The sequence below is a fragment of the Lissotriton vulgaris genome, chromosome 2_1, assembly GCF_964263255.1.
Source record: "Lissotriton vulgaris chromosome 2_1, aLisVul1.2, whole genome shotgun sequence".
NCBI lineage: Eukaryota > Metazoa > Chordata > Amphibia > Caudata > Salamandridae > Lissotriton > Lissotriton vulgaris.
Genome location: NC_141687.1, coordinates 625,177,322 through 625,195,810, shown reverse-complemented (window position 1 = coordinate 625,195,810; position 18,489 = coordinate 625,177,322). Strand labels below are relative to the sequence as shown.

Below are 18,489 nucleotides of genomic sequence, written 5' to 3'. Positions count from 1 at the left end.
ATGTTATGTTATGTTATAGGCTTTTGTATTGCGCACAGCTGCCCCAGCTAAGGGGCGTCCTGGCGCATGGCAAGAAAAAAGCAACACCTACAGGGAACATAACAGCAAAGGAGCAAAGGCAAATTATTCAAACAGAAAAGTTTTTAAGGCTTTGCGGAAGACTAAAAGATCACCGAGCAACCGCATCTCAACAGGAAGAGCATTCCAAAGCTCGGCTGCTCTAACCCTGAAAGAGCGGCCGCCAACCCGACACAGCCTGTATCGGGGAATCACCGTAAGAGCTTGACCCAGGGATCTCAGGGACCGGGTAGGCACATACCAAGTCAAAAGGTTCGCAAGAATTTGAGGACTCCCACCCCTCAGAATCTTGAACGCCAGACACAGCACTTTAAACTGGATTCTTGCCCTGATGGGCAACCAGTGCAGGGATCTCAATGTGCCGGAGACGGGACAGGTTCGAGGTAGGCCAACAATGGCTCTCGCCGCGGCATTCTGAACGCGTTGGAGGCGAATGACCTCCGCCACGTTAGCCCCTACCAGGAGCGAGCTGGCATAGTCCAGGCGAGATAGCACTGTAGCCTGGACTATCCGCTGCCTAGTGTGATGGTCAAAGAACTTCAAAACAGGGCGCAGCGACCGTAATGTGCCAAAGCAACAGGCCGCGGTTTTCTTTGTATGGCCCACAAAGCTGAGGGAGGAATCCATCCATACTCCAAGGTTCTTCAGTTCTGTAACCGGAATGGGGGCCGGGCCCAGCTCCACTGGCCACCATCTGTCCCCCCAGAGTTCCGGCCTCCTACCGACGATCATGATCTCCGTTTTCTTTGCGTTGAGCTGGAGACAGTTGTTCTTCATCCAGCCCTGAGTCCGCCGCCCTGAGTCCGCTCTGAAACCTGGGGGCATCCCAGTCCGCATCCCCGCTGATCGTAACCGCTAGCTGAGTGTCGTCGGCATATGAGACCATGGTCATGCCCCATTGCTTGACGACCTCAGCCAGCGGTCTCACGTAAAGACGTGGGACTCAGCGAGGAGCCTTGCGGCACCCTCTGTTTCAAAGGATGGAATTGGGACTGGAACGGTGGGATGGCAACGCTAAAGAAACGATCGTCTAAGAAGGACCGGAACCATTGGAGAGCCAAACCACTCAGACCAATCTCCTCCAGGCGATGCAATAAGATGGGATGCGAGACAGTATCAAACGCGGCGCTCAGATCTAATAAGACAAGCGCCGCTGTCTGCCCCGCATCCATCACCATGCGAAGGTGTTCGGCCATGGAGAGAAGGGCGGTCTCCGTGCTGTGCCCAGCACGGAACCCGTTCTGGGTGGGATCCAAGATGTTAGCATGGATGAGGTGAGCCGAAAGAACTTTGTTGACGTGGGCCTCCAACACCTTGGTCGGCCACGGGAGCAGGGAGATGGGCCGATAATTTTCGGGTTTCTCTGGATCCAGGGAGGGTTTCTTTAAGATGGGAGAAACCACCGCCCGCTTCCAGCTAGCAGGTACCATGCCTGACTCCAGCGAGATATTAATCAAGGAGTGTACCGCAGTCCGGCCCACGAACGCCTGATCTCTGAAAACAGTCGGTCTGAGCGGGTCAGCGGGGGACCCTGATTTAACCTGCTGAGCCAGGAGGTCAAACCCCTCGGATGTCAATGGGGCAGCACGTGCAACGAGGTACCTCCATAGATGTTAATCGGAGACTCAGCTGGAGGCCCTGTGTAAGGGAACGTCTTAAAGATGTTTTGGACCTTCTCCAGAAAAAACATAGCAAGAGCCTCACAGTGAGTGGTCGAGCCAGTCGTCGGGGCACAGGCTCGCTTTGCTAGAAGATCTTTCATCACTTTAAAGATGGTTTTGGAGGGGTTAGAGCTGTTGCCGAATTCAGCGGCATAGTAGGCTGCCCGCGCTCGACAAACAGCCCGATGGTAAGTTTTGACGGCGGCGAGATATATAGCTTTTTTACCGTTATCGTACACCTTCCGCCAAGCCCTCTCCGCTCGCAGACAACTACCCTTGAGTACACGTAAGGCGCCATCGTACCACGGACTTGAGTCCCTGGAGCTGATCTTACGAGCGGTGATAGGAATAAGAGCGTCAAGCGCCCTGGAGATCCAGGAGCAGAACCTATCGTAGCCTGTGTCAACAACGACCAAAGGTTCTAAAGGCTCCGCGGCGAGGACACGGTGTAAGTCCTCTAGCCGTAATTTACTCCAATGCCGGCTCGCGACCAACTTAGCAGGGGGAGTAGTAATCACTCCCGGTAGGGGGGTACAGATGGCAACCAAAGAGTGATCCGACCAGCCAAGGGGAGTGACGGCCGTAACAGAAGCGTCAGCCAAGTTTGTAAAAAACGGGTCTAGAGTATGGCCGCCTGTGAACAATCACTTCAACCCCCTTGATGCTTCCATACAGAATAAACGTTGCTACCTAGTGCATTTGCAGCAGTCAGCATTGGCCTATACATCCATCAGACTGCATCTTGTTGCCATAGCAGCTTACCTCCAAAATAGGCAACATTCATCGCTATTTTGAGTGCCTATCATCAAAGCATTCATGGAAGGGCTAAAAAGGGTAATACCACCAAGACTCCCACCTGCCCCAGTATTGAATCTTTATTTGATAAACAAATGTATTGTTTTACAGATTACAAGCACCAGTGACACAACAATGAATAGCACCAATAGTGTCACAATACCACTAAAAACATAGTATAATTGGATCAAGAGGAGTTTAGGGGATGTGGTGAACATCTTGGGTGACATATGGGCATCCTGCCAGCCCCAGTATGGAATCTTAACATAGTCCTCACAAGGCTAATGGGTCCACCTTTTGAGCCCATGCACAAACGTGAACTGCAGTTCCTTACTTGGAAAACAGCTTTCCTCATTGCAATCATTTCATTAGGGAGAGTGGGTGAACTTCAGGCACTAACCATAGAAGAACCCTTTTTCCAGTTACATAAAGATAAAATGGTTCTTTGCACCAACCCTAAATTCCTACCTGAGGTTGTATCTGCATTTCACATCAATCTGACGGTTGAATTACCTGTATTCTTCCCTCAACCTGACTCTGCTGCAGAACGAGCTTTACATACCTTAGATGTTTTGTATTACACTGAAAGATAAAAATAATTTCGTAAAACCAAACAACTCTTTGTAGCTTTTGCACCACCTCACAATGGCAATCCTATCCGCAAATCAGGAACTGCTAGGTGGATTGTCAAGTGTATTCAGATTTGTTATCAAAAAGCCAAAAGGACTCTCACAGTACCTCCTAGAGCACATTCCACTCGTAAGTCATGGGCTACTATGGCTTTCTTAGGGAATATCCCTATTACTGATATCTGCAAAGCTGCAACATGGTCTACACTACACACATTCACCAAACACTATTGAGTAGATGTGTTAGCAAGACAACAAATTAATGTGGGTGAAGCAGTACTTAAAACGTTATTTCAGACAACTCCAACAGTTACAGTATAGCCACCGATTCGGGAAGACTGCTGTAAAGACTATGCAAAGCATGTGATCTACAGCTCACATGCCTCGAACTAGCAGGCTTTGATGCAAAGAACGACCCACCTGGAGATGGTCCATTTGTGCAAGGCCCGACCTTTCTTAGCGCCTACGTAACCAACAAAGAGCTGGTCGTCCACCTGGAATTATTTTGTGTGATCCAAGTAGAAAGTAAACACATGTTTTGGATCCAGACGGTGCAGCCTCTCTTCCTCTTTCGAAGGATGCGGAAAGAAGGAGGGCAAAGTGATGGTTTGGCCAATGTGGAAAGAAGTAACCACCTTGGGAAGAAAGGAAGGTCCAGTTCTAAGGACGACCTTGTCTGGATGGATTGCCAGAAAGGGAGGCCTGGAAGACCGAGTTTGTAGCTCACTCCTCATGCGCGCAGAGGTGTGGCCACCAGCAAAGCAGTTTTCAAAGTGAGAAGTCTGAGAGGACAGATATGTAGTGGCTCAAACGGAGCGCACATAAGATATGTCAGAAGCAAGTTGAAGTCCCACTGGGGCATTACGAAGGGAACAGGAGGAAAAGATGAATAATGCCCTCAAGAAATCTAGTTACAACAAGGGACTTGAAAAGACAAGGCTGACCATTAAGCCTGAGGAAGGCTGAATTGGCCGAGAGGAAGTCCTTAAGAGTGCCCAGAGCAGAGCCCTGCTGGGCCAGAGATAAGAGGAATAAGAGAACCTCAGAAAGAGGGGCGGAAAGGGGATATCCAGCCTTTGCTGTGCACCATGACAAAAATCTATTCTATCTGCAGGTATATACCGTCTTAGTGAGGGACGCCTGGCTGCCAAGATTACATCACAGACTTCGGGAGGCAAGTCTAATGACGTCAACTGCTGCCGCACAATCTCCACACAAGGAGGTGGAGGCTGGACAGGTCCAGATGGAGGACCGTCCCCTGCTGCTGCGACAGAAGATCCTCCCTAAGAGGCAGTCTGTTTGGAGCATTGATGGTCATGTTGAGCAAATCATGATACCAGGCTCTTCGTGCCCAATTGGGAGCCATAAGAATGACTTGGGCCCGGTTGCGCATAATCTTCTTCAGCACTCTGGGAGGAAGTGGTGTCGGCGGAAAGGCATAGTTATAGAAGACCGCAACTCCACTTACAATAAAAAGCGTCACCTAGCGAGTGTCGCCTTGGAAATTCCATCACACAGAATTGCTGACATTGCGTGTTCTCTTTGGTGGGGAATAGATCTAACCAAGGCCCTCCCACTGCTGAAAGAGACCTTGCACCACCTCTGAGTGAAGGTGCCATTCATGACCCATCATGCACCTGCGGTGAGTTTGTCCGCCCGGGCGTTCAGTGAACCTGCCAGGTGTTAAACCACCAGGGACATGCCCTAATGTTCCAGCCATGTCCAGAGACGGAGGGCCTCTTGACATAGGGTCCACGATCCCACCCAGCCCTGTTTGTTGCATTGCCACATGGCTTTGGTGTTGTCCGTGAACACCTGCACAACTCTTCCCCGGACAGAGGGAAGGAAGGCTTTGGGTGCAAGACGGATCGCCCGAAGCTCTAGAAGGTTGATGTGGAGCCCGGACTCCGGCGGAGAACAGAGGCCTGTGCTCTCCTCCTCCCCTATGTGGCCACCCTATCCCAGAAGGGATGCGTCCGTCACCACTGTGTGTTCTGGTTGGGGAAGGGAGAGGGATCTGCCGCTGACCCAATCCTGGTTCGGGAGCCACCACTGCAATTGTTGTGCAGTGCTCTCCAAAATCTTGATGCAATAGGACAGATTCCCCTGATGATGCGCCCACTGGAACTTCAGGTACCACTGCAGAGCCCGCATATGCCACCTGGCATGATCGACCAGCAGGAGGCATTGAGGACCAGCAGCCTCAGGGTCATCCAGACCAAATCCCGGGATAGAGGCTGATAGATCGGAATCATAGCCTGAATAGCCCAGACTCGCTGTTCGAGAGTATGAAAACGAAACTGCGTCATGTCCACAACGTCCAATGAAGAGGAGCTTCTGAGAGGGGGTCGGGTGTAACTTCGACACTTTGATGGAGAACCCCAGGGAATGCAGGAGGTCGGCTGTAGTATGAAGTTGGGAGATGACAGCATGGGGCGAGCCCGCCTTCAACAGCCACTAGTCGGGATAGAGGAAGACTGGAACCCCTGATCTGTGCAGATTAGCTGCAACCACCTCCATCACTTTCGTGAAGACCCGAGTGGCGCTGTTAAGGCCAAAGGGGAGCACAGTAAACTGAAAGTGCTTGTGCCCTACCATGAACCACGGGTAGCGCCGATGGGCCGGCAGGACAGGGATGTGAAAGTAAGCGTCCTGCAAGTCCAACGCTACCATCCAGTCTCCAGGGTCTAGGGCAGACATGACCTGAGCAAGCATCGACATCTTAAACTTTTCCTTCCGGAGGAAGCAGTTGGCGTTCCTGAGATCCAAGATAGGACGCAGGCCTTTGTCCTTCTTGGGCATCAGAAAGTAGTGGCAATAGAAACCATGACCTACTTCTGGGACAGGAAGGCGCTCATTGGCTCCCTTGGCCAAGAGTGCCGAAACTTCCTGTTGGAGAAGTTCTAGATGATCCTCCAACATGCTATTGTGCTGAGGTGGCATGGAGGGAGGGGTAGTCTCTAAGGGGAGGGACCAGCCCATTCAGATTATTTGCAAAACCCACCTGTCCGACGTGAAGGTGGGCCTGGTGGGGGAGGGGATGACGGATCCTGCTGCCCACTGGCGTTTGGTGGCCCTGAAACGTTGGACTAGGAAGGTTTGGAGGCTGCTGCAGAGGGGGGTGTGGAGGACTGGCCGGCTCTCTGGCTCCCAGAACCACGCCCGTGGTTCCCACGTCCACAGCCGTGCTGGAGCTGAACAGCTTGCGCTGGCCTGTGGCCCTGAGCGGGACGTAGTGGGGCACCCCTTGCATAGCCACGAAAGGGGCGAAAGGCAGACTGTGCAGGGTGGCTAGTAGATAGGCCCGAGGACCTGGCCGTGGCCCGAGAGTCCTTAAAGCCTTCCAGTGCGTTGTCCGCATTGTAGCCGAAAAGGCAACGGCCATCAAAGGGCATGTCCATAAGGGTGGATTAGACATCCCTGGAAAAACCAGTTGAGCGCAACCAGGCGTAGCGTCGAAGGGCTCCTGATGTTGCATTTGTCCTGCCAAGTGTGTCGCGGTATCCAGCAGACAGCAGATGGTAAACTTCGCTGCGTCTCTCCCTTTGGCAACAGCACAAGAGAGTATGGCCCAGGCCTCCTCTGGGCACTGAGGCAGCACCTGCGCCACCGTATCCCACACAGAGTGGGTGTAAGGGCCCAACAGACATGCAGAGTTTACCAACCGCAGTCCCAAGCTGGCAGAAGAAAACATTTTCTTTCCAAGGAGGTCCAGCTTTTTGGATTACCTTTCCGGTGGTGAAGTAGGGAAGGCGCCTTTAGAGGTGGAGGCTTGAACCACCAAGCTCTCAGGGGTGAGATATTGGGGAAGGAAAGTGGGGTCGCCCGGGACGGGCGGTGACGTCGGGCAATCACCCTGTTCACAGGAGCCCCAGTGTTGGGTCTGAACCAAGTGCCCAAAAGGATGTCCCTGAGGGCCTCATTAAACAGAGCAGGGGCTCCGAAGAGCTCGCTGCCGCAGAAGCACCTTTGACAGGAGGTTAATCCTGAATGCCACTGTAGTTAGCTCGAGGTTGAGAGCCTCGGCCACCCTACACAACAACACTACGCTCCCTCCTCTGTAGCCACGGTAGGAGGAGACAACATGCCGAGGTCTGGGGAGGTATCCAGACCACTGGCATTCCCCAGTTCCTCTCTCCAGTCCGGATTGCAATCCAACTGTTCTGTCAAGGGGTCACCAGACCCCTGCCAGTCTTCCTCACCCTCTTCTGGCTGCCAATCAGGCTGAAAATGGGCAGGGTGGAACACAGGGACAAAAGTACCCATCAGCGTCGGACCAGGCGCCGGCCAACGCCGGTCCGGCTCCGTGTCCACGTCGAGGGGGGAGCCAGGTCGACGCCGGGCGGGGGTCCAGCTGGTGTCGCCTGCAGACGTGGTGCCGTTGGAGTTGGCACCGGAGGAGGTGTCATGAGGTCGACCTGCGCCGATCAGGATTAGGCCTGGATCCAAGGGGGTCCTGCGGTGCCAAGGCTAGAGCCGTCAGGGTCAAAGGCCTAGGGCCCCCAGCCGAGTCCGTGGGGCCCGACATGGTGCATCGCTTTGTAAAATTGATGAAGCTGGGCAGGGGTTGCTCCCAGTCCTGGAAAGGAAGGGAAGGCTGGAGTCGACCCTGAAGGCTCCGCACACGGAGCCACTGGAGTGGCACTACCCGCACCCTTCATCGCCTCGGCAGACGTACAAGGGGAAGTTGAAGAGCGACAATGCTTCTTCAACTTCTTCTTGTGCTTCGACTTACCTGACCCAGAGTACGAAGACTTAGAAGAGGAGTGATGATGACTCCGCGATCGGTCCCTTGACCTCCCACGTGACCGGGACCTTGCACAACGCGGAGCCAACTGCTGGGCCTCGAGGAGCTTTCGGTACCGCTCCCACATTGACTTTGGGGTCATGGTTCAACAGTTGGAGCACGACTTAGGGTCATGGTCGCGCACCAGGCAGAAGAGGCACATGCGGTGCGGATCCGTCACCGACATCATTCGGCTACAGGAACAGCATGCCTCGAAACCGGGTATCTCTTGTGCACAAGGAGTCGGTTGAAGACTCAAAAACTAAGTCAACAAAATTTGCTAAAAACTCAGTCAAAAAGTGACTGGGGGTACCATTCACTCTGGATCTGCGCCTTCTGCCACGAAAAAATTAAGAACTGACATCGACGTACGAGGGTGGCATCTATGTAGCTACCACAACGTCATCCCGGCGACCATGACGCAGATAACGGACGTGGAGTCGATCGACGCCACCTTCCGGAGCGCAAGGGTACTGCTGACGAAAAACGTTCCGGATCCTGACTGATGCCTGGGGGTAATTCTAAGGTAAGGAATCAATAACAAACTGTTTCTTTCAGATTCAGAGGTATGTTTTACCTGCATGAAGGTGCAGTTGCCAAATTCTTGTTTATAAACTAAAGAAGAAACACATTTTATCTTTCTTACAGTGTTCTGGAGTCCTGCCTGTAGAGAAGAATAAATTTGCCCTAAATAAACTGACTGGTATCTTGCTAGAGAAAACAATGACTAAGTCAGGAGAATATCTTTGTGTCTATAACAATCTTCAGGATACCTGTCTACAAGCTCTACGTAACCTTCTTACATTATTTTCCAAGTCATTCTCATTTGTACTTTTTCACTTACTTACCTTATTTCCTCCCATTCCAAACCCCTTCCTCTGTGTATTTCCTCTTCCACAGTCTATAAACAGACCCCCAACAAACTCAGATCATCTCTTTCCAGCTATGGCTCCAAGACACTGCTCACCCGCTTGGGATTCCAACTTCTTCAAAGTAGCTGTGGCTTCCAATGGCTTCAGAACAATCATACAGCTGACAATCGCTTCTCAGCAGACAGGGCTGCCTATCATTTATAAGTCAAGATTGCAAAACTCTTGTAAGCGATGGCACCAAGTCATTTCTCACCAACCAAGGGTCTCATTTGCTCACAAGCTGCACCACCCAATCACTTTTCATCCTCCCTACCCACACAACCTTGGAAGAAGATATCACCAGAGGCGCGCCAGAGGCAAGCCCGTCTGCGCCTGGACCGAAAACCCCTGGACCCCGCGAACACCACGCCACCAGACTTCGATACGACGCCAGCACCCTCCTCGCACTCAATGCAGGCCGAGACCACACCTGCTTCCAGGCCGCCCCGAAACTGACCCACGCACCTTTGACCTGCCGCACCTGCAGCTTTACCTGCAACAGATCCACCAAACCTCCAAGGATCGGACCCAACCACCTCTGATGCATACTTCTCAACACCGCTCCGCACGCAAACACGCCGTTGAGCTCTGGGACCTGCTCAACACCTCCACCCCAGACGTTGCCTTCCTGACCAATACCTGGTGGAACGACTCCTCAGCGCCCGACATCGCCATAGCCATCCCGGACGGCTACAAGATCACCCGCAGGGATCGTGCCAATGGAATCGGAGGAGGAATAGCCATCGTCCACAAGTCCATCCTCAAGGTCTCCTCCCACGCAGACGACACCCTCAACACCGCCGAACACCTGCACTTCCAGATTTACACCGACCCTAAAACCACCCTCAGAGGAACACTCATCTACAGACCCCCCCCCGGACCCTGGGCACAGTTCAGCGACTCCATCGTCGACCTCGCCAGCACCCACGCACTTGCCACCACAGACTACATCCTCCTCGGAGACCTGAACTTCCACCTCGAAAACAATAACGACGCCAACTCCAGCACCCTGATCGCCAACCTCGCCAACCTCGGCCTCAGACAACTCGTCACCGCACCCACTCACGCCGCTAGCCACACACTTGACCCCATCTTCTCCACAAGCACCCACGTCGCTTTCAACCACACCACCGAACTCCACTGGACCGACCACCGCTGCATCCATTTCACCTTCAAGAAACCAACCACGCACCACCGCACCCAACAGCTGCCCCGCCGCTTCTGGAGCAAAGACACCGAAGACCAGCTGTCCACCACCCTCGCCCAGAACCCACCCACCGACACCACCGACCCAGACGCCGCCGCCCGCAACCTCAGACAGTGGATAGCCGACTGCGCCAACACCCTTGCCCCGCTCAAGAAACCATCCAACAGTTACTCCAGCAAGAAAGCCACCTGGTTCAGCGACAAGCTCCAGACCTCCAAACGCGCATGCCGAAAACTGGAGAAGAAATGGATCCACGAACGCACGCCGGACAACTACGCAGCCCACAAGGACGCCACCCGCAGACATCACCACCTCATCAGATTAGCCAAGAAATCGTCCTTCAAAGACCGCCTGGATAACAACGCACACAACAGTAAAGAGCTCTACAACATCGTGAAGGAACTCTCCAACCCCAGCGCCAACGTCACCCCGCCCTCACAAGCACTGTGCGACTCGCTGGCCATCTTCTTCCACCACAAGATCACTGACATCCACGACAGCTTCAGCTCCACGACCGCCTCGACCACGCCAGACTCCACCACCCCCACGAACTCTACCCGCACCCACCACCTGACTTCCTGGTCCAACGTCAACGACGACGAGACTCTCAAGGTCATGAACTCCATCCACTCAGGATTACCATCAGACCCCTGCCCACACATCGTATTCAACAAAGCAGACACAACCATCGGACCCCAACTGAGGAAGGTCATCAACATCTCCTTCGAGACAGCTACATTCCCGGAAAGCTGGAAGCACGCCAAGATCAACGCCCTTCTCAAGAAGCCCAAGGCTGACCCCAAGGACCTCAAGAATTTCCAGCCCTTTTCCCTGCTCCTGTTCCCGGTGAAGGTCATCGAGAAAATCGTCAACACGCAGCTGACCCGCCACCTCGAAGACAACGACATCTTAGACCCGTCCCAGTCCGGTTTCAGACGAAAGCACAGCACCGAGACAGCCCTCATTGCCGCCACAGACGACATCAGGAGACAACTAGACAACGGCGAGACCTCAGCACTCATCCTCCTGGACCTGTCAGCCGCCTTCGACACGGTCCGCCACCGTACTCTAAAGACACGCCTCCAAGAAGCCGGAATACAAGAGAAGGCCCTCGCCTGGACCACGTCCTTCCTCTACGGCAGAACCCATAGCGCCTGCCTCCCACCCTTCCGATCCGAAGCCATCAACATCATCTGCGGTGTCCCCCAGGACTCATCCCTCAGCTCGACACTGTTTAACGTCTACATGGCCCCCCTCGCACAAGTGGCCCACCAGCAAGACCTCAATATCTCCTACGCCGACGACATCCAGCTCATCCTCTCCCTCACCAAGGACCCGCAAACGGTTAAAACTAATCTCCACGAGGGAATGAAGGCCGTCGCCGACTGGATGAGGAGCAGCCGCCTGAAGCTGAACTCAGACAAGACGGAGGTCCTCATCCACGGACCCACCCCCTCAGCCTGGGACGACTCCTGGTGGCCGACCACGCTGGGAGCAGCACCGACACCCACCAACCACGCACGCAACCTTGGACTCATCCTCGACTCCTACCTCTCCATGTCGAAGCAGGTCAGCGCTGTCTCCTCCTCCTGCTACAACACCCTCCGCATGCTCCGCAGGATCTACAAGTGGATCCTGACCGAAACGAGAAGAACGGTGACACAGGTCCTCGTCAGCAGCAGACTGGACTACGGCAACGCACTCTACGCAGGAATTCCAGCCAAGCACCTGTGTCGACTGCAACGCATCCAAAACGCCTCCGCCCAACTTATTCTCAGCATCCCCCGCCGCAGACCTACACTGGCTCCCCGTAGACAAGAGGATCACCTTCAAGCTCCTCACCCACACACAGAAAGCACTACACAACACTGGACCAGTCTACCTGAACAGCAGACTCAACTTCTACACCCCCACCCGCCAGCTCCGCTCCACCAGCCTCGCCCTCGCCACTGTCCCCCGCATCCAACGAACAACCCCCGGTGACAGATCCTTCTCCTACCTCGTCGCCAAGACTTGGAACACCCACCCTACCCACCTACGGCAGACCCAAGACCTACTCGACTTCAGAAGACTCCTCCCTACCGCAGAGCAGTCCAATCATCTCTCTGTCACTCAAGTTTTGGGGGGCAATAATGTTTCTCACACACATACCTACCCTATCTTCCCTCATCCATACATGCATGGTAATCAACCCACTAAGGACCCAGAAAAATACTCAACCACTGCTGGCTAAGTTGACACCTTTGCCCTCCCCCACGGGCAAATATTACTCACTTTTCTCCATGCTTCGCCAAGAAGATCTGGGCAGCTTTAATGGCTTCAGACACCTGCTCTTTCTTGGTTGCCAGTTCATCCGTGACGGCCTGTGAAGGAGAGAGGAGCATAACTCTTATAAATAGACATAAAAGAATGTATGTCATGCTCTGTCGCAGAGCAGAGGCACACATCAGAGAAGGGGAAAAGAGGATTAAGTCCTGTTCAACTGATGAGGCCAGGAGCGCATGGGAAAAGAGGGAGAAAAAAAGAAATTATTCAAAATAAAAGGAAAGGAAAGCTATGCTGAGTCAATAATTATAGGGGACATGTAAGAGTGAAGTAGAAAAAACGATGTTCAGGAGAGAAGAGTATCCACAGGGACGAAAGGCACATGGAAGAGAGGGAGAGGAAAAGGAGCAAATGGTGGAACAGCTTCATAACTATAGGCAGAAAGGAAGCTAGAGTCCGCAGAACAAGGTTTGTCCAGTAAGAAGGTATTGTATGGTGGATTAACACAAAGAGCCTTAAGCTCACTGACATGCCATGCATAGGTGATGGTGACGAAGAACACCGTCTTGATAGTACGGAGCCATAAGGGGCACCTGTGAAGCAGCTTGAATGGCGCACTCTGCGCGGGCGAAGTAATCCTCAACATAGCCCGTCGCAGCCACATCACTCAACACCTCCACGACCTCCTCTGGCACTCAGTTGACAGAACAATAACCTTCAAACTCCTCACCCACGCATACAAGGCCCTTCACAATGCTGGACCCACATACCTGAATCACCACCACACAGTCCACGTACCCACCAGACACCTCCACTTCACCCAGCTTTACCGGGCCAACGTCTCACGAATCCGCAAGACCAGAGCCGGGGGAATGTCCTTCTCCTACCTCACCTCCAACACATAGAATATCTGACCATCCATCCCAGGAAATCACAGTCACTGACAGCATAGCAGGTGTCCCCACAATCTAACATGCTGGTGGCCAGAGTATGAGAGACAGTTTTTCTAGTGTTGCTTTGGAGCCATTTCAAGATCTTTCTCAGCATCTTAAGGGTGTGGTAGCAGAATGCAGTGACATGTCGAGTTGTGCGGTAATGTCTAGTTTGCTGTTGATGATTAGTCTTAGGCTTCTGGCGTGGCTGCTAGGTGTGGGTCTGAGCTCAGCTGCCACCAGCTTGAGTCCCATGTGGAGGTGTTTTTGCCAAAGGTCACTACTTCTGTCTTGTTGATTTATAGCTTGAGACAGACGGCTTTCATCTAGTTAGCGACTTCGGTCATGCAGGCGGTGAACTTGTTTCTTGTGTTGGGGTTATTTTATGACAGGGAGAGTATGGGTGTGTGACATTGGCGTAGTAGGGGATGTTGATGCGGTGTGCGCGGATAACATTGGCCTGAGGGATCACGTATGCATTGAAGATGCGGCTGAGCAATGATCCTTGAAGTACTACACAGAATCGTTTGCAGGCTTCCGAGGTGTAAGGTGCCAGGCTGACAGCTTGTATTCCATCTGCAAAACGTTGAGAAACTGGTGGTTGCTAAGGTGGTCTGTGAGGTGTCGATTGATTATTTTTTGGGGTTTTATAGAGTTTTATATAGCGCGAACTAGACCCGAATCGGGTATCAGAACGCTTTACAGGAGCACCAGTTTTGTTACAGGGCACATTCATTTTTGTTAGGCACAGGGAGATTAAGTGATATGCCCAGAACCACTGGATGTTGGGCATCGTTGCTGAGACTCAAATACGTTCACCCACCTTCGAGGTCGACCGCTCTAGCCGTATGGCTAAATCCTCTCCAAGACCTTTGTCAAGTATGGTAGGAAGGAACTGGATCTGTAGTTAGAAAGCGTGCCTGGGTCAGTGGATGGCTGCTTCAGTAGGGGCATGATGGGGTATGTTTCCAGGTTTCAAAGAAAATGGCTGAGTTGATGAATGTGTTGAAGATGGGGGTTAGTGTTTCACTGATAGGTAGGAGCCCTCTGTTTTAGGCGTGGTGGGGACAAAGTTCCAACAGGGCCCTCAAGTGGATGGTCTTTATGGTAGCAGCAACTTAGACAGTGGTAACAAAGGGTCACAAGGTCAGCGTTTGTTCTTCAGCTGTGATGGGAAGTTGAGTTGCGATGGTGATTGGGTTCGGTTGAGGGCTGAAGATGCTGCATATGGAGGTAATTTTGATACAGAAGAATTCCAAGATCATGCACTGGGATACGTTGTAGAATGGGTTCCTCAGTAATAGACCCAGACTGAGACTAAAACGCATCTTTTGTTTCTTTTTAGGCTTGGACTTAGCTGAAGACTTAGGAAGTGAAGAAGATCTTTCACAGGAACGACCTCAAGAAGAAGAACAGGTCAGAGTGCTCGACTTAGACAGCCTTTAAGCACCTTCCGACCGTACTTCAATTCACGGTCCTGAATCTCTTCAGGGTTCATTTGGGTGGAGTGTCCGCAAGACTTGCAGCTGTGCAAAGAACCTAGACACCAGTGACATACCTTCTGGGGTCCAACACTGACCTCTCCTCGTGATAGCCCTTAGTTAATTTAAACCCTGAATTTTGGTGGGAGCATGTTACACTGAAGAGGAAACATTTTTCTAGAAAACTCGCCAAAGGTGAGATATTGTTTGAGAGTGAGCGCTGGATCATGGCTAAAGATGTGGAAGGAAAGGTACAGATGTTAGCGCATGGAGTGGTGCTTACATGTGGCGGTTGAACAGATGAAGCAGTTATTTTGCCTTGCATTTTCTTTTTTTCATGTTATTATCTCTAGGTTGATGATGTCCTGGCTACAGGAGTACAAAAGTCATCAGAGATGGTGAAAGTGTCAGCCACATCAGCAGATGTGCTGGTCATAATGGCTTTGTAAATGATGTGGATGGTTTTAGAGTTGGTGTGGAGTGTCAAAGGGAGCCAGTTGGAGTTCTATCAGGGTAGAGGGTAGTGGTCATATTTCTTCAGTCCTTTGGTGGGGGTGAGGAAGAATGAAGGATGCTGGGGGTGGAAGGCATGGAGTAGGAGGGAGGTCGGTGTGGAGTATAACAGGCCATGATGCAGGGTGTTGTCACCATCCAAAAGTAAGAATATCAGAACTTAAACAACAGTTTTGAAGTTGCTTTCTTGGAGGAACACTTTCACTTTCTGTAGTAGACCAAGCTGGTACTAGGCAATCTTGGGTTCTTGGACATGTATTCCTTGAATGTGAGATCAATGACCAGGGAGAATTAGAGTGGCATGGCACCTGGGAAAAGTTGGGGTTTGCTTCCCTCAAGGTTCACGAACTGCACCAAGTCTGGACTAGATATTCCTTGCTGTTTTTGTAGAATAGCAGTAATTTGGTTTTAGTGAGGTTGTGGTTCAGGTGGATGCTGGACAAGCTGCTCTGGCTGAGGTGCATGCAGTGTTTAACGCATTGAATGGCAAGAAAGAAAAAGGAGACTTTCAAGTGAAGTTCTGTGCCATCAGTGCACTGGGAAATGTTGATGCTGTCATTCATGAATAGAGGCTCAAAGGATTAGATGTAGTGGTTGAAGATTACATTTGAGAAGATGGAATACTGGGGGGAACACTGCAGATACAAATGCTCTTCTGGATCCTGGAGGTGCCCAAGTGAACAAACTGCTGGTGGTTTGATAAGTTGGAGTAAGGAAAGCCACTGAGGCATGCTGATAGCAAATAGCATTTAAGATGGTAAGGTGTCTAAGACGACATGTTCCATTGTCTGCATCGCTGAGACCCAATGGCTGCATCCCTCAACCCCAATAACTGCATCTTCCAATTCTAATTGTTGCATTGAGTCATGACCTATCGGGAATGAAAGACATGTAGATAGAGAGAGGAGCATTGCTCAGTCAGTAAGCTATGGGGTAGGGATAATAAGAGAGTGAAATAAGAGGAAGATCAAATGAAGAGTTAAGTATGATAGATACTTGAGTGGTATGGAAAGAAAGGAGAGAGACATGAGGGTGTGAAAGCAGATAATTTACCAAGCTGGAGAGAGGGACAATGGCTGCCTTACCTGTTGCTCAGCAAGGTGTTGCCTCACGTCCCCTGGTGCGGTGCTCTTCGACAATGCATTCTTGGGTCTCATAACCTGAGCTAAGCCAGTTGCCCAGCCCATGAGGTGCCGCAATGCATCCACCTGCTCCTGTTTCTCCTCTTCCACCACTTTCTGTGGGACAAAGATAACTGAAAATCAGTCCTCCATTAAAAAACCCAATGCATCATCTTTACAGCAACAGCAGAATAACCCATTCCTCATCTCCCCATCTAGATGGCACATGTAACTAAACTTGACGGTAAGTGCTTTGTCTACAGGTTGGCTTTGTCCAGGATCGAAACCACTTCCACTTTGGACTTCGGACTTCAGCAATGGAGAGCTTGGCTTTTCGGTCTTGGATCGATTAGCACAGCATGAGCACGACTTTGCATCATGTGAGGTACAGAGGCACCAGAGACAGATGCTGTGGGTGTCCATCACCGACATTTGTCGATGACAGTCACCACACGGCTTGAAACCTGTTGGTTTCAGGGCATTGTCTGCACACTGTGTACAAATTTAGACATTTTTCACAAGGGTAAAAGGGTCTGTCAGAGACAGCACTGCAAGTTCTGGATCTGTGTCAGACTGTGCGGAAAGAAAGGAACAGACATCAGTGCAAGGAGGTGGTGGTCTTATAGTGGCTTCGGCATCACATCTAGAACAGATGGACCCATCTGGAAAACATGTTAATGCATGAGGGAATTGCTTTTAAATTTTCGGATCCAGTCTAGCACTTGGGAAAATTCACAAGGTGAGGAATGTGCATGTGTAGCCTCTATTAGAAGGAAAATGCTACTTACCAGTATGCATCTGTTCTTGGCATGTAGAGCTGTAGATCCGCATACTTTTGCATAGATCGCTATCTGCTGTTGGGCTCGGATATTTGCACTTTGTTATTGTGGAAGTCTTTGTAGTCACGAGATAGGTGACTCCTCCTTTGGTTAGTAGTGCGCATGGGCATCGACTCCATCTCCAGATTGTTTTGGCCATAAAGGGTGATGATGGAGTTAGTAAGAAATAGAAAAGATGTCCATGTGTAATGTATCTAAGTAAGATAGTACTGCAACACATATAGGTGTCCGGGGAGGCGGTGGGCATATGCAAATCTACAGCTCTACATGCCAAGAACAGATGCATACTGGTAAGTAGCATTTTCCGTTTGAGGCATATAAGCTGTGGATCGCATACTTTTGCATAGACTATACAGCAGTTACCCCGTTAGCGGTGGCTACCTGTATGTGTTGCAGTAGTTTCAAAAAGGGTTCTTAGTACAGCCTGGCCCACACTAGCTTGTTGTTTTGCCTGCACATCTACACAGTAGTGTTTTTTTAAAGTGTGCGGTGTAGACCAGGTTGCGGCTAAGCAAATGTCATCCATGGGGAGGTTTGCTAAGAATGCCTTGGATGCCCCTAGCTTGCGTGTGGAATGCGCTCTAGGGGGAAACGATAATGTACGCTTTGATTTTTGGTAGCATATTTGAATGCATTTAACGATCCACCTGGCAATTCCAGCTTTTGATATAGGATTGCCCTTATGTGGTGGTGAGAAAGCTATGAGAAGTTGTTTAGTTTTCCTGAAACTTTTTGTACTTTCAATGTAGTAAAGAATAGCTCTTTTGACATCAAGCGTATGAAGAGCCCGTTCAGCTACTGATGTCTGGTTGAGGAAAAAATACTGGGAGCTCAACAGACTGGTTAAGGTGAAAGGTGGAAATTACTTTAGATAAGAAGTTAGGGTTTGTCCTAAGAACCACTTTGTTGTGCTGGATTTGTAAAAATGGTTCCTGTATGGTTAAGGCCTGGAGTTCACTTACTCTTCTGAGAGATGTGATGGCCACAAGGAAAGCTACCTTCCATGTGAGGAATTGTAACTCACATTTATGTAAAGGTTCAAATGGGGGAACCATGGGCCTTGTTAGGACAATGTTTAGATTCTATACTGGAGAGGGTGGAACTGTGGGAGGAATTATCCTTTTAAGGTCTTCCATGAAAGCTTTAATGGGAGGCACTCTAAACAATGACAAGTGTTGTCTGTTTTATAAGTAAGCTGGTATAGAAGCAAGATGTAATCATATGGATGTATATGCCAGAATACATCTTTGTAAATGCAGGAGATAACAAAT

At 51.0% G+C, this 18,489-nt stretch overlaps 1 protein-coding gene across 4 annotated transcripts in view; it reads right to left on the bottom strand.

The window, feature by feature from the left end:
• The window catches only part of MACF1 (microtubule actin crosslinking factor 1), a 1,022,862-nt gene that overhangs the window by 586,405 nt on the left and 417,968 nt on the right, over nt 1-18,489 (bottom strand). For all 4 annotated transcript variants that reach the window (XM_086955743.1, XM_086955745.1, XM_086955746.1 and 1 more), the window contains 2 exons: nt 16,344-16,496; nt 12,342-12,430 (listed from right to left, as the gene is read on the bottom strand). In XM_086955743.1, the coding sequence (XP_086811869.1) occupies nt 12,342-12,430; nt 16,344-16,496 (242 nt within the window). The remainder of the gene's footprint in view (nt 1-12,341; nt 12,431-16,343; nt 16,497-18,489) is intronic.